The sequence below is a fragment of the Rhyacophila brunnea genome, unplaced genomic scaffold, assembly GCF_057557595.1.
Source record: "Rhyacophila brunnea isolate RB1 unplaced genomic scaffold, BYU_Rbru_1.0 scaffold_3, whole genome shotgun sequence".
Lineage (NCBI taxonomy): Eukaryota > Metazoa > Arthropoda > Insecta > Trichoptera > Rhyacophilidae > Rhyacophila > Rhyacophila brunnea.
The window spans coordinates 32,359,675-32,385,375 of NW_028232965.1; the positions used below are offsets into that span (position 1 = coordinate 32,359,675).

Sequence of the window (25,701 nt, forward strand, 5' to 3'; positions counted from 1 at the left end):
GTGGGCGACACTCGGGGGATGTTGCGGCTTTTGATTAATTATTAAACACAGAGACCTTAATATACTTTGCGCAAATCGAAAATAGCGGGGTTGTTTGTGTGAAATAAAAGATACGATTGAGTTTCGACGAACGCTACGAATGAAAAAGGTCGAAATTTCTGTTTGACTTCTGTGTGTCTGTCTATTCAGAATTGATATCGAACGAGTATATTTTGGCAGTAAACAGTCATAATAAATAATTGTACTTCATCGCAACAGACTCATTTATAAGCTTATTATTTACAAACCCGTATATATTAGAAAATTTAAAGCATCATTTTGTTTGTTTTGTAACATAATATTATACAGAAATAAAGTTCATATTCATTTTCACAAAAATACACAATTAACAAAGGTTCTATTATTTCATGTATATTATGAATGTCCCTACATTTTTAACAGCTACCACAAAATGATATTACAAACTAATAATCACGTATTTGATAATAGTATAATATTAATAAACACTTTGTTGTTAATAACAATATTTATATTAAAAAAGCTACTTGTGGAAAAAAATAACATTAAAGCTTCACGATATTGGCAATATCCATGCAGTTTGAAGCTTTCCGTTCCACTTGAAACGTTAGTGGTAGGTATTCTGTAATGCGCAGTATAATCTGTAACCATAGTATGGCAAACAACTGCCGCGCCGGGGATACTGAGTGCTTGGCAAATGTTATAATAAGTAGTGATACTGGCAGAGTATGATTATAGAGGAAACCTTCGATAAAATCACAATTTCACATTAATATACTTACTTTCAGTTGCGCAGACGCCGATAAAATAATAATATATATATTTTTAATATGTAACATAAAAATTTGTTATCTATATTAGGCATACTTAATCATCTGACCACGTAGAGCAACTAACACAGAGTACAGGTTATATTAACTGACAACATATTACGTAGCAATGACGTATTATGTATGAAAATTATTGAAACAGTGATAAGGTTTCAATAAAATTATTTATTTTTATTATTTTATAAAATGGATTATCACTTGATATTCACCACGTATTGCAGAACATTATCTATATTTGGTGAATACAAAGACGTGATACTTACCTCATTTTATAAATTATCATTAATTACTACTGACTAAATGCTGAAGCTCTTTGGTTGTAATATAAAAACAGTTTTAAAACTTTATGTGGGATGTATGAGATTAGAAAGGTAAAAGTTTATATGCCAACAGATATATTTGCTCACCGAGTTGATAGGTATGATTCCGAACTGGAAATTCATTAAATAAGATACATTACACTTCGTACCTACATATTACTATGTAGGTCATCGTCATAGATAAGTACCTACACATTTTGATATTTATTCCACCAATGTCGATGAATACAAAAAATCACCAATATTATTCTAGATATTTTACATTCATAGAAATGTCGAAAATTTCTTTTTTACAAACTATAATAGAGACAAACTACTATGTAAATAATACTATTTAACTGGAAGGGTGAATATTTGAAAATTATACGAAATAACTACGGTGCTGGCGGTAGAGAACGTCGACCATGGTTATGGTGGTGTCGGTAGGGGTGGAAAAGCGTTACGCGAACATTTCTCTTTCTCAAATATGAACAGAGCTAGCAATGACAAAACTCAAACAAGCTGATGCGGCAAAAACGACAGATGACGTCAAACTAATTCGCGATTTATTAAAATAATAAGCACCGCGTGCGGGAAACTGTTTCAGCAGAATGGGGAGTTAAGCATAGTGAGATATCGAAATAAATTCTAGTAGATATAGTTGATGATACTGAACCATTTTAGAATATATAATTTGCAAAAAGTGTAAGTGTAGCAAAAATGTTCAATGATTCGCGAATAATATGGCGGCAGGGTGTAGTCATTATTATTAACTATGATGATACCGGGAAATATTATATATAACACCGGCTCCATGTCGGCAGTGGCTTGAGCTATACTGAATGATTATAATTACTTCTGATGCCACTTATAAAATTCTTTCGAGACACCGTCGCACCGTACAACAATGGTTTTTTCGAGTAATGGTAAGTATAACCTTGCAGTATCGGATACAGATATAAATTAATCTTAAAATGAATTGTGTATTACACAACTAAACTAAACATGTTGATATAAACAAAATTCTATATTGATACCGGTGCGGAATACGAACTTGCATCCATCCTATCCGATTCCGTACAATATGCTTTACCAATTGAGCGATCTGCACTATACCAAATCACGCTAAAATTATGTAATAGCTATTCGTCCGATAAGAAAATAGTTTAATTAATCTTTGTGTATTATTCGTATTAATAATTAAGCAATTTAGTCATGAATAAAGAATATACTATTATGAGTACCAAAGAAGTCATAATTATTTGGATTAGGTACACCTGACAGCCTGACGCAAACTGTATGTATGTACATCATGTTAATAATGCCATAGTTTTTTGACGGAATTAGAAACCTCACACGGAAAGAGAGAGATGTATGTTCGATACTAGGTCTAAAATTATTTGTAGAACTTTTTAATAAGTACCTACCTATGTATTTTTGCGACTATTCAAAACCATTTTTTTTATATATTCCTTCGTTCTGTAGATGTACATAATAGGGTTTGATCAGTAGCAAAAATGTTGATTTTACTTTTTTTACCAACTATTCCATACTAACACTAGGTATACGTACCAAATAAATTTATTTTTACATATCAAATTAATATACGTAAATAATGAGGTACCTAGTTAATTAAATATTTTTTGGAATCAATAAGGAAAATGCTTTGTACAAAATTTTTACCCACTTAGCTAGATAGTCTATGTGAATTTTCTGACTGTTCTGCATAATAACATACTTTGAATGTTCCAAGTCGAAGTTTATATCAACTGATGATACATTAACAAAACATGACAATAATGCACACGAATCTTTTGGCCTAACAATGGCAAGCAAAAAGAATGAGACTAATTTTATTTATAATCACTACCCCTGACTAGTGGAAAAGCACAAAGCCGCTGAAGTGCGTTAAATACGGTGTTCGTAAATCGTTGAAATATTTTTTTTACGCATTCATTTGTTTTTATTAAAAATATATAGGTACACAAAAAAGGTAAATTGAATAGTAGTAGGTACCTCAGTGAAACTAAGGTGGGCAGATAAAATTTCTTCCCATGAACAAAAAGGCGGGACATTGTATATTATGGTTGCAATAGCCGACAATGTTTGCATCGCGCCTGTTGCATCGATTTGACTCGTTCAACTATCCCAACTACTCTTTTTTTATTACCTACTCAAACTGTTGAACAACATTTATAATGTATAGTAATACATTGTGACTTTTAGATTCTTACCGAGACGTCGGAGCAATATATAGTGTATGTGTATAGTATGTAATAGTCAGGAAGCAGGTTATTGAAATGTACCTACTTTAGTGATCAAACGGAAGGGGATAGGAACAGAAATGTACGTGAAAGAAGGGGGGGGGGGGGTAGTTCTCGGGGCGTTGTGATGACACGTCGGTCAGAATATAGAAGTCCACTAAATCTGTTGATACAAACTTCCACTCTGTGGAGGCCCATATGGTCATATTAGGATCCGACATGGTCGGAAAAAAAATATACTTATATAGGTACACATTATTTTAAAACATTGGATACATATAATATATTCAAAATTAATGTTGTAAACGCAAACTTTGGATTAAGCATTCTGATATTTTATAATAATTATTAAGTATAATATTTTTATGGTACATATTATATTTATTTTATAAACCTACACTATCTGTAAATAATTTAAAGAATAGTAAATATGTACCTAATATATCTCAATTAAAACAAAAATAATCATTTGGTACTTTTTCAGGGAAAGAAGTTTATATTTTCAGGCGGTTAATTAGCACAGTTTTTCGAAATAATACAGGATTATGAAAAACAACCCTTTCATTAGTAAGCGAGTTCCAAAACATCGTGTAGATGTATACGAAGAGTATGAGGGTGTGTTTTGGTGATAAAGGGTTTACATGGTGATGCTATACAGCCTATTCCTACCTGAACATGGTAGAGAAAGGGAGGTAAACACTGATGGAGGTTGTATGAACCACGGAAAAATATACACGTTTCATTGTATTTTAAGTTTGTTTTCCGACACAATATACGGAGTGGCTACACACAACATTCGTTATAAACATTGATAATAACGCATGGCAAGAGGTATAGGTAAGCAAAAAAAAATATTATGCCTTGATAAAAATCGACAAATGGTTGTGTATTTACAAAAAGAGACGATTGTTTAAGCTTTTCCATATATATTATTATGGAAGGTTAGATAATGTACATTATTTTTTTACAAAGTATTTTTGCGTGACTTCATAATAAATGTCAAAACATCGTATTATTATTATTATAATTATTATTTGACACACGATTCAGTAAGTATGTTGATAATATTCTAATAAACTCATCCCCCATCTGGAATAGATACTTACTGATAGAGAAAAATAATAATACTAATGTACTTATATGATTATTCATTAGGTATATTGTATATTTTGTTTTATGAAAATTTAGAAATATATTCACAAGTCATTCAGGAAAAGATATGAGGCAGCAGATGCGTTGGCTACGCAACCCCATTAATTGGCTCAATGTTCGAAATATTAAACAATCTATGTACTTAGCACAACAATAGACGGTAATTGTAATGAATGTCCACCCGCGGGAGGTAAATTCGCCGAAAGGGCATTTTTTTGGTCCCAAAACGTATTTTAATGAGAATCGCTGGTACCTACAACAAATAAAGACACTCATTGATAACTCTCTATCTACTAGATGTTAATCACCGCTTGTGGAAGTGTAGTGTCTGCAGTAGCAGAGACACATGTTTCCTTTGTCGGTTCTGTGAGCGGGTAGGCTAAGAAAATAGTCGAACTATAAATTATACTCTACCTACCTATCTACTTATTTAAATTGACATATTTATCAAATATTTAATTATACTTTTGATTAATTCAATCGCCAAATTTGTTATGTTACTTGTCGGTGGCGAGTGGGAATTTTTAAGATTGCTACAATAGAAGACAGCTATTTCGCTATCTACACACAAAATTCTTTATCAAAATAAAAAATCGTGTATCCGCGATGCATGTGCTCATTTATGAATTCAAATGCTACGTCTGACAAATTAACTTTTTATGTGTGTTTAGATGTTTCATAACAATGAAAGTGGATTTTTCCACATTGCACATTTTAGGGGTGAGAAAAGTCTTGTGCTTTGGCTCCATATTACAGCTATTCGAGAAACCTCTTCTAGTCATCTGCTTGCTAAAATTATACCTTTAATTATCTTAGTTATTTCTTCGGATGTTACTTCTAAGAGTCGCCCAGTATGTCTAATTCATCTTTCCCTCTTTTTTTTGTCACTGAACGGTATTCCAAATCAAATGGGTCCCTACGACGACCCACTTGTCATATATCTATATTTTTAAAAAAATGTAACTTTGAATATAAGAATCGCACTGAGCTGAAACTGTGCACACATCTCCTGTACAAACTAGTCCTAATATGGACAGAATTGTTTCAAAGTGATCATGATTTTCTTACGCACTGAGAAATATAATATTATAATGAATACTTTATGTAGCCACCTAATATGCTGAGTGAGTGGGTGACAAACGTTTCTCGTAAAAAATCTGATATACCCTTTTGGGCGACGGAAGTTCCACATTGGAATGTCGAACCAATGAATAAAAAGTGCAATGATGAGTGTCATGATTAATCGTATCCGACTATTAAGTAACAATAAACACTTTATTTTTGTAGTATTTACATTTTTATGTTGTGAGAATAGTAAGTACCTATATATCTATATAATATAAAAATAAAATAAGTACCTAACATTTTTTTTTGTTATTTCCTAAACCATGTCATTCCTGGAAATTTATAAGAAATAGAGAAGATGCAGATGAGTAGTAGTCTCCAAGTGGTACTACGTATGTACCTATGTATATCCAAATGATAAGCAAAGTAAGCCTGGCGTATGACTGAGTGTTTTGAAGCCATCCATCCCTTCAGAGTGGGGCGTCGCACAATGAATAAATAATGAGTGCATTAAGGCACGACTCAAACTACCTTGCAGGTGGAATATTATGCTTCCGACATTACGGTATTAGGTATTTCCCATTTGTTGCAAACATTGGTGAATAATGAAGGCAGATTATCCATAATGTACGTAACAAGAAGTTTGTATTCCCCACCGATAACGCTACCCCATTGCACATTCAATTTTACTGCTGTTTTGTAAATAAGTAGGTATAGGTATATGCGCCAAAAGTAGAAAAAAACCTGATTACAAAACTTACTGCGATACATTATAGGAAATAACTCCGATTAGGAGAAAATGTATTAACTTTATTTAAACAAAAAATATCATATACGATATAACAAAGAAAATCATGAAATGATGTTATGTCACTATAATTAATCCAAAATGGTTTATTTATCATAATATAGCAATATATCATTAATTAACTACCAAAATGAGTGGTCAATGTACATTAATCATTTTTTATTTGTGAACATTATACTAACGTCCACGATTTCATACATTATTATTTTTCCAGAAACTTAAATAACGCTGTAACTTATATTATATTAAGAATATTCACATGTTTTATAAATTGACAAATCATGTATGACTTCGACAAACACCAAAAATATACACGATAAGACAAATTGAGACCGATTGGGATTCGAACATACACATTTCGCTCACCGGATGATGGCTTTAACCACTAAGCGAACAAATAAAAAATGACTTGCATATATTATTTTAAATGAGAGCTAAGAATGTTTGAGAGCTAAAATCTGTTAATACATGGCTAACGTCATTATAATATAAAAAAAAATTTGATTCATGCTATAAATTTGTGATATTGTAACGTTTCATTTTAATTCTATTTTCGTTATAACAAGAGTTATATTTTTATGAATGAAGTATGTACGATTTAATGGTTATAATAATAATTATTATATTCGAAGTTTGTAAAAATACAATTATTCTAAACGTAGGTACATGGAAGAATGGAAAAATATTACCTCTGTTTAAAATAAAAATCTTCCGATAGATATTTTTCGATTTCGTGGAATGGAAATTTGCCTATTATCTTTAAATATCGCGTTTCGAAGTTGTTAATTTCGGGAACCCAATTATAATTTAATATGTGCCATTAATTGAGGGCGAAGATTTAAAGGTAAGATTTCGACGAAGCTGATGAACATCCCGAGATCAAATTAATGATATAAGAAGGGAGGCCGCAAATATTGTAAATAAAACAACAAAAGAAGGATTTACACGATAGATAAAAAAACGCGATGCGAAAGTCTTTTCACAAATTCAGAAGTTTCAGCGGATTTTCAGGATGGGGGACTTTCCAAAAGGGGGAGAGTAACTAAAACAGATTTTGAAAGGAAGCGTATTTCAAGCAAGGTTTAAAATGAAAGATTTTATATTACAATAATTCATCTTCATTAAAATACACGTCTAGTGAATTATATACAGAACGAAAAACAACTTTAAGCTTTAAGCTGTACGAAGCAGGATTTTTAAAAGATTTTTGTATGTATGTACAAAATTTTTATCCAAAAATAAATGCACGTACATAGACAATTATTAAATACTAATATTAATAGTAGACTACAGTGAGTATGGTAAATAATACATAACCTATAGTGAGTTAGCAATATTAACATCACCGACTAACTAATGGATGTAACGTCACGTAACAATATGTGAAATATAAAAGGACCTTCGTAAATGAGTATGCTCTGATTTGACAAATTACATTTCTCGAAAACATATAACTACAGATGAGTGTGGATGAAAAAAACATATTATTATCATATATTTTAATATGGTAAATCCATGTCCATAGCAATAATAACATATTATTCTGCCAACGGGGTCAATAATGAACTTTACATCCATTTCATTACGGGCGATTAAGACTATTTTGTCTTCATTTGATAATATACTTGACCTATTATAGTATCTTTAAAATTAGGTAAGTAAGTACGCGAATGACCAACTATTTTAAGTACACCTACCTACCTATCGAAATTTGTACTCATAAAATAAATGAATGCTCAAAAATGAAAAATAAACCTACAGAAGCAATATTCTTTTGAATTATTAATAACCATCGTCCCAAATATGTGTTATTTACATTGACCAAGAATAGAACAATATATTGTTTATTACATTACTTTAGGTAAGTATTAAAATATTACATTATACAGGTACCTACGCAACTATATCAATGTTTTAGCGTTTAAATGAATTTGGAAAATTTCATAATACTAATCAGAATCGAGTGATAAGTAATTGACTACGAAATGTCATTAAACAACCACGTAATCGAAGCGAGTTCATCCATCGAACAGCGGCGGTTACGGAATTCGGCAAATGTAAACAGGATAGCAGAAACCGAATCGCAATAATATCGTTGGATACTGAAAACAGGCAAACAATCCACCCTAAATTTGTGGGACGGGGCCGGAGCGCAATCAAATACAAAAACACATCAATATCCCTAATTAAAACTCCGACCGTAATAATTGCGGGATTGCCGCCATTGCTTTTCAGCTAAATAATGGTCATACAACGTTAGAATTAATATAAAAATGAAGAAATATTATGTTTACATGATGTTAAAAGCGCACTTGTTCTATGTGTTACACTGTTTTGACGCAAATTACATGATTGTTGGGAACAAAGTAATATATAAGTTCGCAAGTTGGTTTGAAGATACTTACAGGTAGTCATTTTTTTAATAATTGCTGAAAGCAACTAAGCACTAAAATGATATTATTACTGTGGTACAAAGACTGCTTTTTGTATCAAAATGAACGTTTATAACAATTGATAATAATAACAACACGATCTTAAAATTTGTTCAATGTGTAATAATATACATGCAGCACATTGTAACGCGTGGAAATTTGATAGGCTTAATTCAATTTTACAATTATTTGTATAGAAACTGAATAATTATTAGTTCTACTGATTACGACATATTCATATAAATGAAAACCCTGGAAACAAAAATGGAAGTTTCCGTGTTAGCGTGTATTATTGACTAGTGATTAAATTACCTAATAAAATAACACCAAGAAGAAGTGAGCATATAACTAATTGAATAGAAAAACTGTGGCTATGAGAGCTCGATATCTCAGCCATTTATTAATTATTCGAGTGCAACACAATTCGTATTGAATATGTATTAATACATTCCATACATACACGCCTTAGTTAGTTAGTTAACCTTCCATCATTCACATGAACAAATCACAATCCCCGCTGTGAAAACAATAATTTATCGCAATAATATCAACTCGAGGGTCGTTTATCACGCCCCACTTCATTAGGGGAAATTATTGTTTCATTTGAAGTTATGTTGCGCGATTGATTTTTATTGAGATCCATTTTCCGCCAATTTAGGCTAAAATAATGTCACATGAACTTTTGTACACAAATCAACAACAGCTATTGAGATACAATATAATATTGGAGTGTCTGTTTACGCATAGCAATGTGTATCTACTTTCAGAGTATTAACCGAACAGATTGAGTGAATGGCTAATATCAATTCCTCGTAATAATATAATAAGTTTACTTACATAAAACAATTATCATAGCTGTTTCATAAAGATACTACGTTTGGCTTGTACCCCTTTAGAGCAAAACAAGCGTGAAGGTACCCCACATTTGACGACTAAGCATTGAGAGCATTTCTTAAGCTTATAATGTGTAAGCTTTATATTAAATACGCACAATCAGTTTGATTATAATATTATAATAGTCTATACAAGATTATAACAACCGTATTTTTGGCACACTATACATATCGACTGTGTTTAGGAAAAAGGGCGTAACCCTCGATTTTTCGAAAAGTGCTTTTATTAGACATTAACAATGTATACAACTAAATACACGTTCTATAAAAAGGAAGTAAACCGCAAATTCCGAATTATTATCTAAATTCAGGTTTTAATTGAGATTAATTAATTTTTAATTTATGGAAAAAAGCATTTATCCACAATTTTAATGATTTTTCTGTAATAACTTCTTTCATCATTATTAGATCGAAAATATATTACACTAAATCATCAATCATCATGCACCCAATGTCTGTGCCTATTTTTTTTTTAAAAACTCTCAAAAAACGTTTTTTGCCTCTCCTGTAAAATTTGTTCAGTGAGGGTTACGTCCTTTTTCGTAAACACGGTCAATATCTACTCACTCTAATCATACACACACAGTCACCATGCGAGAGTCATTGATAAATCAAATATTTTTAAATACCTAAACTATTTGTATCCTATGAAAAATTCCATAATCAAGAATGTAACAGTATTTATTGACTGGTAACGCATATTGGTTAGAGTCCGATGGATGCGGGTTCAAATTCCGCCCGGTACCAATAATTTTTCAACATATTTTAATAAAATAAAGGTTCAACCGAGTAGGTACCAAAATTCAAATCATTAACGGGCATAACTAATAATCTACTAATAGTTCAGTATAGTATTATAAATATACCAGTAAGACTCTCACTAACATGGGGAGCTTTATAAAGTATACATTTATCATTTATCATAAATTATCACCAAGTAAACTCTGAATCTCTTGAGAAGGTTATACGTTTCGTTTATTGCTGAAGTAATCAGCATTAACTAATGGAAGATTTCGATATTATTAATCTGGCTGGAATGATATAATGATAATGATATTAAAAGACTAATAAACTAGCTTAGATATTTAGACAGAACATATTCCGAGAGAAAAAGTACTGTTTGATACAAGCCAAATGGTAGATTTTAACAATATGTGCGAATGTAAGTGAATCACCGATATGAAGATAGTAGAAAGAGAAAAGTTTCCCGGTCGGGCTTAAGTGTTCCCGCGATGACCCTTTTCCCGGCAAACTGTAAAACGAAACCGATGGACCAGCGAAGAACCTGGAATAGGGGGAGTGGCGGGCGCTGGGATAAGGCAGGAAGGAAGAACGTAAAAGCCGCGTGCATATTTAATAAACATCCGAAGTGGATTATAAGCAGGAAGTGATAAAAAAAAACCCCGCGGCCGCAGAGTCGGATGCCAGGAGGAGGTGGCCCTTCGCCCATTTGTATGCGCGATAAACATCACAACGACGGTGTTTAGATGACTTACATTGACGGCAATCCGAGGCGGGATATGTTAAGGGTATAAAAATATGCTGATTGTAGGTCGTTCTGAGTTGAGCAGGGTATACTCCATACACATAGGTCCGTATAAACGCAAGAAAAACTTATGTTGTGAATATCTTTTACTGTTTATGAATGTTATGTAGGTGCGATTTGTATTAGGGGTATCATTATCAGCCTGGATCAATTTGTGGAATGTATTCGTTAACTGCGTTTATTCAATTAACTACAAATTAAATAGTGACAATAAGTTTTACTGGGAAGATACTAAAAAGTAATTAATTATATAATAACTAGTGGGACTCCGCCCACCTAGTAGGTCGTTTGGCGGCCAAACTCTCTGATGTTGAACGTTTTATGAAGTCCCCGTGTTTGGAGTACCGGACTGCCCCTAATTTTAAAAGAATGTAATGTCACGGCATTGTGGCATGTATACAAAAATGGAAGAGTTGCTTAAGTCGGTTTAAACAGCTGGTTAACACCAGGGCCCATCGGACCGCCTGACCTGTTCGCCTATAAAGCTTAATTTTGTTGCCTTTAGAAAATGTGCGGCGTCATACTATTAACGTGAAGGTCTCTTTACTTTGATTGTTTGGCATTTTTGTATTAGTATTTGTATTTTTGTTTCTATGTTATATTTTTTGTCATGAGCACTTTCAACTGAAAGTCATGTAAATTCAGTCAAAGCACACTTGAGTGCATGGGGACCTCAGTCTTGGATAAATGCTCCTCATACATTCCCCGTCATAAAAATACTGTTGCTTCACATCAAACGTACGCTCCCATGATACGGCTGATTAAGACAGAGTGTGGTACAAGGCGGGTGTTGTTGGGCGGACACATTAACTTCAATCTCACGACATTGCAAACTATGTACCGAATTTCAAGTTTTTGGGTATATGGAAAGTTGGCAAAAATTGAAAGCGACAAAAAACGTTGAAGATTTTAGTTTACCTTTTTATATTATAGAGTAGATAATATGTCTATGTGCGAATTAAGAGCGTACATAAGTGAAACGGCAAATAATTTTCTACAGTATGTGGGACGTAATTTCGGCCGCGTTGCCAGTCGAAGAGCGATAGTCGATCTGTTCGCACGTCAATTTGTTTTGTGATGACGTCGGAAGAATATATTCTTAAATCGTGTAAAGATGACTAAAAAACGTTCCGCATGTACTCGAAAAAGAAAACATGTCAATGAATATACTATTATTAATACGAATATAATAATAAGCATAACATTAAAAGGACGCATGTTGAATTTTTATGACAAATTATATTTCGTTCGGCTCGCGTCATTTGCACAATCCGCGCATCACCTAGTCACGATCTTTTTAGACCATGCCTCAGCTGAATAAGAGAAACATAATGACTATTTATACTGCTCTGTGGGCGACGATTATAGTGGAAATTATTTCCTTAGCGAATATCCGAAGTCCGTAAGAGCAAGAACAAAAGTCTTAAAACATAAGATAATCCGGCGATCCGGACACTGCGGCGGCTTGGGAAGAGTCGTGAGTTTACGGCTCTGAAAAATAAACGTTAATGCGGAGCACTCGTAAAGTTAAAAATTAATACCGGCGCTGAATCGGTATTTAAAAATTTATCAGAACGGTGGCAATATAGAGCCGAATTTACATAATGGCGGCAACAACCTGAATGGGTCATTACGTCGCGGTTATTAGCAGTAAAGAGACACGCGTCTCCTGTAGACTCTTTTTGTTATTAAAAAAACAACGTGGAACATTCAAAAGACAACGACAAGGACATATTTTTAACTCTTGCTGGCAACAGATTACAAGAATCTTTCGGCAAGGCTTTATTATTATAAGATGAAACGGTGGGATGATTGTGAGTTTTGTATTAGTCTGAAACTATAAAATTATAGAGGTGGTACAACATCCAATTCAAATGGTGACTTCAGGAACGATATTATTTAAATTAAAATTTCGTACAGTTCAGCAATGAAATTTTTCTTCGCACTGTATCAGTTTTTCTCAAAGTAGGTGATTACGCCCTGGAGACTAGGAAGTAATTAGGGGTGTTGAATATACACAATGGAGCGGTGGCAAACAGAAAACGGAAGAAAATTTTGAAACACATGTGTTAAGTAAGATAAGAGTCAAATTAGCAGTGATCGCTATATTTTCTAAATAAACACACACAATGCAATATGCGATCATATCACCCGACAGGCAACAAGCAAGTTGGGAGGTGAGCGAATCCGAGAAGTGCTGCTGAGAAAAATATAGCCGAGCATTAGTAATTTGGTAACAGAGCAGAGCGCACAAGGATCTTGCCAAAACCTACTTTTCAGAAAGTAAACCAGAGGCAATTTTTGCGCCTACACCGATGTAGATTTTGGCGACCACATTTCAACATCGCCCATACAGACTACGGCAACAAACCCTACTTATCGTACATCAGTAGGTACATCGCAGTAGCATTTGACGCGAATATTGCCACGCGCCCATGTCGCTATATCAAAGTATTGAAGTATCGATCCTCAGATAGTGATATTTATTTATCTTCATTTAATAAATATAATACCCGAACTGCGTTTATTGTATAATATGTTTGTCGTAGACAAAATAATATTATAAATATATTATTTGAATAATACTTACGTAGATGAAATACGTTTTGCTGAATTTAAAAATAAATAAATACAACTCTAAAAACAATAATACTCTTTGTAAGAAAATAATATATGTATTGTTCATAATTCTGATTATTTTTCCATGTTATTAAGGTATCATACAATCATACAAATACGTATACAAAATAAATTAGTTTTAACATTTTTAGATACTTATTGATTGTTTAAAATGAAAATTATTAATCAAACGCATTTAATTTCAGCTGACGCTAACCGCATTATACTCACCTTTCAGATAATAATAACATACATTATGCAATAAAATGTACCTACATCAGTGGCGACGGGTGACTTTTAGAAACAGGTAGGCTGTGGAGAAAGCACACATGCTAGATGTATTTACGGGAAATAAGAAGATAATCCGACATAACTACTGATGAATAGGTAGGTACACAAAAACCGATGAAATTTCAAAAGCTCACCGATGGTATAAAATTAAGCAATTAATTTGAATTATGTATTTTCCTAAATATAAACGCAAGATACGCTCAAAATATATTGAAAATATCCGTTGTTGTGAATCTGTTCCATAACAATTTATAATTTAACCCGTAAACTAGACATTTTAAAATACTTCTATATTTAAAACACAGACTTAGATAGAATATCAGATTTCAACTTACATAATTGGCTGAATAAAATGTCGTGGTCTATGAATAAACTAACTGACAAATAAAAATCACGAGATAAATTATTTATTATTTTTAACAACAATCAATATTTATATGTGATTGAATCCCCTAGAAATTATTTTTTTAAATTACCTTATAAATTATTTTGAATAAATGTGCACTTACGTAAAATGTAAGCGCTCCTTAAATAGCTTCCCAATTTATATGGGCCGCCGCAGACGTCTTGAAATTATGAGAAACAAACTTCATATAAAAAAAGTTTTCGATTCACGCGAACGTAATCCATACAATATGTGAAGCGAAACGAGATGTCATTTATTTTTTTAAACCTTCGAGACATGCCATAAATGGTGCGTATTGAAATAGTGGAAAAGATCGTAAAATTATTATGACAATTATACGATAGATGTCGTTGGGCATATTGAATATATTATTATGTGATAATATTATTTAATATGTCAATATAAAATTAAAAAATATTTTTCTTAAGAAGGTAGGCTTTAAATAATCGCCTAGTATTGAGTCTTCGCCACTGACCTACATGGTAAAATAAAATGGCACTTTAAGTCAGACGTTTTTGGAGCGGCATTGTCTTGGGACTATACTAATGATAGGTATTATTTACTTCTACAAATATATACTGAGTATTTACATAATATATCATATAATATAATGTATATCTATATATTATGGGGGTGCTTTGTAATCGAAATGCTTTGAAAATTTTCTTTTAATCGGGTGTGGTTGAACGACATCATTTTTCTGCCTTACATTTTCATAAATGTAAATAATTGATTTTCCATGCTTCCATTCTTGATTTAATACAAGCCCTGAGCATCTGACATGTTCAATATCATGCGCGTTTACGACATAAAATTCTTCATACAGCTAATATAGTAGGTAGGCATACCTACATAGTAGTTACCATAGTTACCAAAATATATATTATACATATTATTATTAGTATAAAATCTTGTATAATAAAAATTGTGACAATGAACAAGAGAATAATAATTTATTTTCGTGCAAAAATGGAAAAAGCTAACTGATGTAAAGACTATGTAAAGAATTTTAAAGGTTTTAATGAATAATTATCCACTCTCATGAACGGCCTACTCGTGTGATTCAAAATTGTGTCCTCACGCACAATTTTTGCGTTGCCCTATTGTGAAAAAATACCTTTGCAAAGGGCCTTAAAGTTTTTAATTTTACAAGAACAAAGCGCAAATAATTACAAAACAAAGGAAGGGACAAACGGGCAGGCGAAAGGGAATTATTAACACGATACAATATACTCTTACAGTATTATTAGTATTATTACACAATACATAATATATGTGCTGGCAGAAGCAGTTAAAAGGCGCAAGTAGCATTGGATTATAATGTAAATTAAAGATTCATATTACAATAATAATATATTATTCATATTATTGTGATGGAAAAACTTTAAACTCTGACCGTTAGATATTTAATAATCCCATACCCTTAGGACAAGAAAAATACTGCTAATGCAATGATGTAAGAAAAGTCAATTTGAAACAGTAGACAACGCTATATCATTTTAGATATGACCGACAGTACAAAGACTTTAAAAGGTTAAAAAACATTATAATAATAAGACTGAAACGTATAATGGGTACGTATTGTTAATAGGTAAAAAGTATAATATTGACATTAATAATCACATTTATTTGATTCCAATATCGATAAACAAGCGGTATAATAATTTTTAATGGATTTACCAACTTTAGCGAAAATAATTAATTTACAAACAAATAGCTATTTCGATAACCAGAATAAGTAGTTTAAATAAAATATTACAATACACATCTACTGAAAAATGTTATTTTAATTAGTACCCGAGATATAATGTGTAGGAGCCAGGTGGTTACTAAATGTTTTAAATAGCTAGCTACTTAGTTATTTTTGTATATTTTTAGCCAAACAGCAGAAATTTCATATAATAATTATGAAGTTTATCTGGCAGCTTTTCAAAATATACACAGCAACTAGTATTAAAATCGTGCGTTTGTATCAGATTACGCCGGAGGCAATCATTTCAATTCGACAAATAAAATAAACGGCAATAACTTCGTTATTACAATTTGCGAATTCCTGGGAAAGCCTGGGGGCCCGTAAAATTATTAAGGGACTCACTAATATACTAAGCTCATTACGAATAATCGGCGAAGCCTTACCGCTGGCACAGTCGCGAACGATCTCTTTGAGACAGCCGTCTGATAGTGAACAGACATCTGTGAGACACTTATTCGGATTCGCACAGAAAGGAATGAAAAATAAATAACAATTTCAATTACCTAATAATAAACTAAGTTAAGATAATAGCAGTCAATAATAATTTGAGAAAAGGTCTGCTTCTGGCATTAGCTATAGAATATTACGATTCAATACACAATATCGATTCATTGCAAATTGGTATTACTTACTTATTAGTTTTTGGTGCTAAATCATATCATGCTTTAATTAATAAAGATATTTCAATATAACCACCATTGTTGACTATAATAACTAATAACACTTGAAAAGTCTTGCCCTCATCAATAAACTTTTCCATCTGGGCGATCCGGTGTAGTCGCTTTCCAATTATTTTTCGACGAGCATCTTCAGTTATTTGGTTATAGTAAAGTAGTTCGTACTGTATCCACCAAACAGTTAATTGTGGGATACTTATTATTTTGGTAGTTATGGCAGTTACGTTTATATAAAAAATTGTCAATTATGAATGAATGAATCAATGAACGGGGAGTAATACTAATATATCACACAAACATCAAGAGATCGATAAGTTGTCGTGAAGATAATAATACCAAAAAAACTAAATAGTTCTTAATTATTACATGTATAAACAGTTGTTTGATGGAAATATCGGTTAAAAATTAGATACCAATAAAGAATAGTGGACTTTTAGTTATTAAAATAACACTATATTAAAATGTGAAATGTTTTAATGGCTACCAACATCGATTGCTTTAGAGCGCGGGAGAATAAACCAAAACCAAAAGGGCCGCTCGCCTAAGGGCGTTTTTCGTTATATAAGAACAAAGACAAAGTAGGAGAAAAACAAATGAAGGAAAAGAGAGAAGGTATCGGTTTAAATTGATTGCTAAACGAAGTTAATAAATTATTCCACCGCTTACGTTTTACCGAGATGGATTTTCTATTCAAAGATATAAAGGATAGCGCTTCTTTCGCAATCCGATTTTCCTAATTAATAATATCAAAAAATGTTTAAGATAGTCATTATTTTTTATTTTGTTTTTTTTAGAAAAATCTAGAATAGCCGTAACACAACTGTCTATAAAATATTATCTATCCGGTACATTAATTATTTTACGTATTCTGTAAAAAAAGATATAGATATAGGTAATGACAACTGAATTATGAACTATAATATTATCACAATTAAAAAAAAATTGTAGGTCGACTTTTTCCATAAATTGTATTTTATTTTAATTATTTCAATAATAATTGACAGCTAACAATATTATAGATATACATATACCTAATTTTATCCACGAAAAGTGAATGCGTATGTCAATTGTGAAATGTTATTATTCGGTATAAATGAAATTCGAATCCGGGGTCTGATAAAAAAATACACTTATTTTTTCAATATGTATTTGGGTGGTTGGTTGAGTAAGTGGTTAACATTCGTTTCTCGTAAAAAAAAAAATCTGTTAATACAACTTCCACTCTGTGGAGATTTAAATGATTTTCTTAAGTTCGAACATGGTAAAAAAATAACACGAACAATACAAAGACTCGAGAGTCAAATAAACATTTTTTCGTTTCGAGAAATCATAATTGGTGCTTGATTTGAAAAGAGTTAGTATTTTATTCTGAGCATGAATACGATTGACAAAAGCAATCCGAAGGTAAAATTTAAATACGTTTACATTATGGACAAATAGAAAAGTGGATCCTTTGAGAGGTTTACTTCGGAATCGTATTATAGAACAGGTATCATTGCTTTCATTGCATTATATTTGCGACTTGATTCACGTCGAGCCGTCCCGGGGAATTCCATTTCAATGGAATTTTCTTATCTTGCATGACATTGCACTAATGTAATTAATGGGATCGCAATATCAAAGAAAATCTTTTTGAAAAAAATCAGAAAACGAAAAGGAATAATATTTAGACAAGTGTAATGTCGAGGCTGTAAAGAAAGAAACAAAAACAAAATATTTTAATTTAGTTATGTACTTGCATCTTCCCTCATTTGAGTAATAACCATTTTTTCTTAATTCAAAGGTCGTCAAAATTTTCGTTTTAAAGGTAAACTAAAAAAAAGTAAAATCGCTAACCACATACACATATCTTTTTGACCTAATAAGAGCTTAAAAACATGTAGTATCGCATAAGCAGAATTTTAAACAGTGACGTCCCTAGACAAAATGCCGCCCCTAGGCAGCGCCAAAATGCTGCCCCATTTTTATACAGTATTTTTTATCATCCTTTCATGACTAAAATATCTAACAAATGTGTTGTATAGATACATTACTAACAAAATATATACCTACCACTAAATCTAATTTAAATACCACCTCTGCTTCAATAGACAATATTGCGAGTCCACAGTTTCAGATACATTTAAAAATACACCTGACGACTCACGAGTGAAAAATATTTGGATAAATTTTAAATTCGGTAAGAATGTACCTACCTATAATTCGAAAATCTGCACATGTCACTGCTAGTCATCAAGGACGTGACCTCCAAGGACAACGGAAGTAAACTACACATCGCGAACTCGAAAAAAAATACAGTTCTGCTAAACCTTGTATCTTAATTAATACATTTTGTTTCCAACCAGTGAGCTGATTTTGTTAATGGAAAGATATTTCCGTTATTACTAAGTTTAGGTAGCTATTTCTATATATACCTCATGATTCTCCTCGATTTGCCACCCCCAAGCGACGCTCAATCTGCCTACTCCCACGGGATGTCACTGATTTTAAAAGTCTAAAAGTTTAAATTAACTCTATACTTAAATCAGTATACAGTGGCACCATAGGGGTTGTAGTGATATTTTAACATTGAAACAGGCATTGCAGCAAACACATCCGATACTTTTAAAAGTCTAAAAGTTTAAATTAACTCTATAGGTAAATCCGTATACAGTGGCACCATAGGGGTTGTACTGGTATTTCAACATTGAAACAGCCATTGCAGCAAACACATCCAATACACCCGCAAATCACCTATGATGCCACCGTATATATATACCTACATTGTAATAAGTCTAATTGTTTCAAATATGGATTCATGTCTTAATAGCATTGTTCCTATATTCCGCTTTCGTATATCCAGGTGTCCACATATGGTATGTTTTATACGTACATACTACATAGATAGTTAAAAAATGAACTTTACATATATTGCAATAGGGATGATTATTAAAATGTGCGTCAGCTCCTCAATTATTAACGAGGCAATACAAAAGCATTTGATAATGAAAAGTTAGGTTATTAAACATCAATAAGAAAAGCTACCTTAGCAAAGTTTAGACAAAATGGAGACAAATTTCGTAAAATTTTCATTTCAGGTGTTATTTTCTGAAGACGTTTCTGCACGCATGTCTTATTATGAATATTGGATAACTTTATTATATATGTTTATTTATCAACAGTACAAGTAAGTACATACGAGTATATTTTTAAAGAATACCCAGCATCCAATTATAACACATTTTGAAGTATAATCTCTCCTCGCTTGTCAAATCTGTGATCCGAAAAAGTGTGTCGCAATTCAAAAAAAGTTTGGAAAGCACTGAATTGTACACAAATGATCTGTAAACACTACGAATTTATACAAAGTTTTCCCTTCGTTCGGATGAGGCTTACTACATATTATTATATGTCGCCAATAGTAGTGTTGCAAAATTAAATAGCGGGCAGAAGGCTGTAAGCTCTTTCACCAGATAAAATAACTGTGCGCGAATGACAAAGGGGATTATGTAATCGGAATATTCATAATCTGTGAAAATAATGGCTCGGGGATCTATCTTAACTCCACTGGCCACTGTTGGTACATTGAGTGAGTAGATTTGCGCTCAAATAGAACAGATTCTAAAGGAATGCTTAATACAACAGGCACTGGACAGAAAAAAAACTAAATAATACTTCTTTGTGAGAATATATGCGTTATAAAATAATTAATTTTAAAAGGTAACGAAAAAAGGAAAATGTATGCACATGGCATATAAAAAGTATTGATAATAATTAATACCTAATTAAATTATCAAAATACCAACGGCTAAGAGTAGCTACATGTTAGAAAAATTTAATAAATGGGTAACTGTGAATTATAGTGAGTACCTACTTCTTTTACGAATCGATTAAAATAAATGATATCTCCAATTTTTCAAATCTATAATTTACGTTAATACGTGTATGTCTAATGTCTTCTCACTCTCTCGCTTCTTTTTACGCATTTTCATGTTTCCTGGTATGTGATTTATATAATTCAAGACAAGTATATATAAGGAAATTACATTATATATTATGAACAAGGTTGTATTATAAGCTATAACCCATTATTTGTACGTATATAAGAAAACCATAGAACAAACAACTATCTAGAATTAAAATTTCAGAAAGGCATTATAAAAGCGTCTCAGATGAAAGCATTTCTAACCTCTTTAACTTTATAAGAATAATTTAGAGCTTGGCTACTAAGTAGTGGGTGAGTGGTAAATAGCTGATGTCGCTTTTATGAAGAACACGGGTAAAACCGAATTACATGAAAGTAACTAATGAGAAACGAAAACCATATTTGAAATAAGTAATTACCTACATCCAATGCCACGTTAAACAATTTGGGCTAAGGGTTAAAGATTTTAAATAACCCACACAATATAACTGAATGATTCATTTTGACATTAAAAATAATCAATGGGTAAACCTAATACGTAATTAAAGAAGTTAGGAAGGATTCGTTTAAAGCAGATCTTCATAAATGTATTTGATAATTGATTTAGAATATGATTAAAAGTCAATAACACGAAAATGATTACTGAATAACGTAGTGTTCAACAAATTTGTGACCAACATCAAAGATTGATTTAGCATTTTGATACGATAAACTTAGTATGAAACTTTATTTCGTAAATACTTCCAGTTAGTTGTGGATACATTATTTGCGTTCAGTATTATTTGTTTAAAAAACAAACTGGAAACTCTGGCCAAGTTATTGAGTGGTGTAAATATTGAAATCCATAGATTCTTCAAGGAACGCCGAAACATTTCTGGGATACTTTTAAAACTCAAACAACTAAAAATACCCAAACAAATTATGTTTTACAAATATTAAGCGGCAAGCCTACAAACATGGCTCATTTCAAATGTATCAATTCGTCGCAATTAGCCCGAATGTAAGACTGTAGGTACACATTGACGATACAACAACTCAATCAGAGTTGAACATGAGTTTACTCTCGGTTATTCATATGAATCAATTACAGCAACGATTGAATTTGCATGCTAGAGACTATGGTTAGTTCATATTACCAACTTCACAAACATCTGATATTTGTACCTATATGGTATATGTTAATAAGTGAGAAAATTTAAATTACGAGCATTTGATTTCTAAGGTATATTATTGTTTCGTAGTATTCCTGGTTTTTTGTTTTTTGTTTTTATTAATGCCCACTTAATTAATACACACTTACTTATTTCGACTTACATTAATTGTTTGGTTACCTGAAGACATCAAAAAAATGTTCGTTGTTTTAAAGACATTATGAATTAATACTACGACAAAGAGCATGGAAAGCGAATTTACATTACATTGAGTACATTACAAGTACATTGAGCAAATTTGGACATATCGCAGTTTACCTTTCACGTTAAAAAAATATCTAACGATCTGATAATCTACATTTACATATCGTCGGTAATTTTCTACAAACACGTATCTCAAAAAACACAACTTTTCAGGAGAGGCAAATAATAACTTTATTCTTTCAGTTTTTAATTTAGAAATAAATTTTCTTCTATGAAACATAAATTTAAGTAGTATAGTTTCTTCAATTTATCGCACTATACTTTCAAGCGATCAGTCATATTGTCGAAGATACGAGAATGCGTTGCAACTATACTGTGAATATTACTGCAGTAAACGGATCTTGACTTACGAGAAAGAGCTTCAGTGTAATCATCTGTCGGAGTTCAGTATTCTGTATACTTACAAACACGTAACTCGAGATACGAGTTTATAATATTTAGAAAAGTCTTTTATTGTGATACGAGTTTTTGTAATTGCTTAAATCTATTATGTTTTGAGATACGTGTTAGTGGAATATGTGCGTATTCAAATTCTGAATCCATTAAGTACATCAAACAACTCAAAACTGACAAAAATTGAGAAACGTGTTTGTAGAAAATTAGCGACGATATGTCATATAGTAAACAAAAGAAACTTACCGATTTGGCTGTCTGTGCTGAAATCGTATCAGGATACTGGATCAAGGCTTGGAATGAATCTGAAATAGAAAACAATTATATCAAAATTAAACATCATACTGAGCTATTAATACATAATAATATATACATCAAAGGCAAAGATTAAATAGAGTACCCACTTAAAGATATTCTTTGCATTTTGTATTGCAGTATATAAAATATAATTGCGGCAGAATAGCTAAAGTAGGAGCAGTTTTATAATATGGATAGAGAATAATTTTATTTAAGTAGGTATTAGTTTTATTATGAAACAATGTTAATAACGTATTAGCAAAAATCTTGTATTGAAGATTTTGTAGACACCAAATAATGTACATAATTGTATCTCCCATATCTATCAGATACGTGGAAATAACACGACACATGAATTATTGTGTATTTAATATGAACTGCTTTTGTACTTAAAATAATGTGCATAATCAAAATTAAATTTTAAAGCATATATAAGTGGCTCTTAATGAGGCTAGACAAAACGTCTCACCAAAGTATGATAAAAAAAATAATGGCTTAAAGCCGTGAATTAAATTACAACTTTCAGATGCCAGTGGAAGTTTCGTTGTTAAAGAGTGCCAAGGGAGGCGGGCTGGAAGCCTGATGCAAACATGGAAAAAAGTCAGATGACTTGAGAGACAGGGTTAATGCACAGAGCCGGCCATGTATCCTGCTTCCACCAATAGAAGTGTCTCAAATTCAATCGAACGTGGATTTCAGTTACAATTGCATTTACGCGTACAAACAACATGCTACAGATTCTTCTGTAACAAGTTTTACATCCGTAAAACCAGACTTTAAAATACTAAATACTTATTTTGTATTTCAAATAATAGTACATAATACATGTATTGAAGAATATTTAGAAGTTAAAAAACACTATAATGAATTCATACTAATTGTATTATAATATAAAGAAATATGTTTTAAAGATATTGAATATAGTTTGTCTAACTACAATATAAGCCACTCCATCAATATCGCAGTATCATAAAGAAAGTGTTTGGTGCTCTATCATTCTATAATTTTAATTTTATAAAGAAATTTCGCATATGCTACCGAAAACCGGAAGGATAAATTTAAGCTGATTTTGGTTTAAAAAAAAATGATGAAAAAAACAGGGGGAAAACATTTACTTTAGCCGATGAGATCGTAAATGAGATCGTTGGTGTATATAGTCAAGTAGGTACCTACTGTAGAAGTATCTACATGCATATTTAATTTTCTATTTGTGATATAGACATACTATTATATTATGTTGAGTATCAACTTTAAAATTGATAATTACCTACGAATAATAATAGAAATACCTAATGTGTAATAAAAAGGTAGCCGACTTTGTTATTACAAGAAACAAATAAAAACAAAATGATTTATAGCCAACGATTCACAAATATATTAAATATTCAGGAATATAATATTGATATATGGATAGATTATAGATGTTACGAAATCGATAATAATGTCGTTATGTCATAAGTGAGTTATGGCTTTATATGTGACATAAATCATCGTTGAATCCATTATATATTGTATCAACGTAATTCCTGTAATTTTTTTTTGTAGTCCACCGAAACATGAAAAATAACGAAAATAGATACATCAAACAACAGAATGTATTAGTATTATATAATAATACGAAACTTCTAATAACCAATTTGTTCGTAATGTTAATTATAAAAACACCTGAAAGTTTAAACTATTTTGAAAGTTACACTGCTAAGGGCAGTCTTAGAAATTTTAAATTTAAAAGCGACTGTAGTCAGATTTACACTGGCGTGCCTACATTAGTAAGTTTATTTAAGAGAAAAAGAGAAAAAAATAGTTAGATGAGCAAAATAAAATTCAATAGAGACGTGTAATCGGAGTAATTCAATTTGGAAGTTACTCCCAAGTGGAAAAGCTACAAAAAAGTTTGGAAAAGCAGACATAATTAAAAATTTAAATTATTTTACACACATTAATTAGCTTATAAATAAAAATATAACATTCAATTATCCTTTTGCTGAAGAGGTATAACTATACAGTCAGCATCAACGTATTATGTACTTAACGTACTCTCAAAGTTATATACTAAATAATATCTACATTAAAGTTAGACAAATATAACAGTATACATACAGGTTGGAACATCAATCTACAAAAATATAACTAAATAACTCCGTCGCTTTTTTTTTTGCAGAATGATTGGCATAACATGTTTTAAGTTTATGATGATCAATGAACATAACTGATCCATTTGAGCTTCAGGTTGAACCCTGTGATTGCGGCCCAACAAGCATTAAACTGTAGAAGTAGGCGATATTCCCAGCTGATCGACAATTCAATGAGGACTGTAACCGAATCATCATCTAACGGTTGAGAACAACGCGTAGTGCTTCATTTCTCACACTTATTGGATCGCAACAATAGAGTTCAACATATATCAATCGAAATATTTAGCATTTTTGTGTATATGATTGGCGGTTCGACCTGCATTTTTATTTTTTTTAATTAAATTAAAATGGCGGAGATGTTCAGTTTGCTAGTATTGGTGACCTACCCTGTACTATATATGTCAGCAGATGTTTTAATTATTTAGGATTAAAAGTTAGTTTTCCATCGAATCATTTAATATGGTGATATAATTAGATTTATAATATTTCCGTAATATATCGTCT

At 31.6% G+C, this 25,701-nt stretch overlaps 1 protein-coding gene across 3 annotated transcripts in view; it reads right to left on the bottom strand.

The window, feature by feature from the left end:
• heph (polypyrimidine tract-binding protein 1 heph) overlaps positions 1 to 25,701 on the bottom strand; it is a 583,478-nt gene that overhangs the window by 15,085 nt on the left and 542,692 nt on the right. For all 3 annotated transcript variants that reach the window (XM_085952127.1, XM_085952125.1, XM_085952126.1), the window contains one exon: positions 23,012 to 23,070. In XM_085952127.1, coding sequence (XP_085808253.1) covers positions 23,012 to 23,070 — 59 coding nt within the window. The remainder of the gene's footprint in view (positions 1 to 23,011; positions 23,071 to 25,701) is intronic.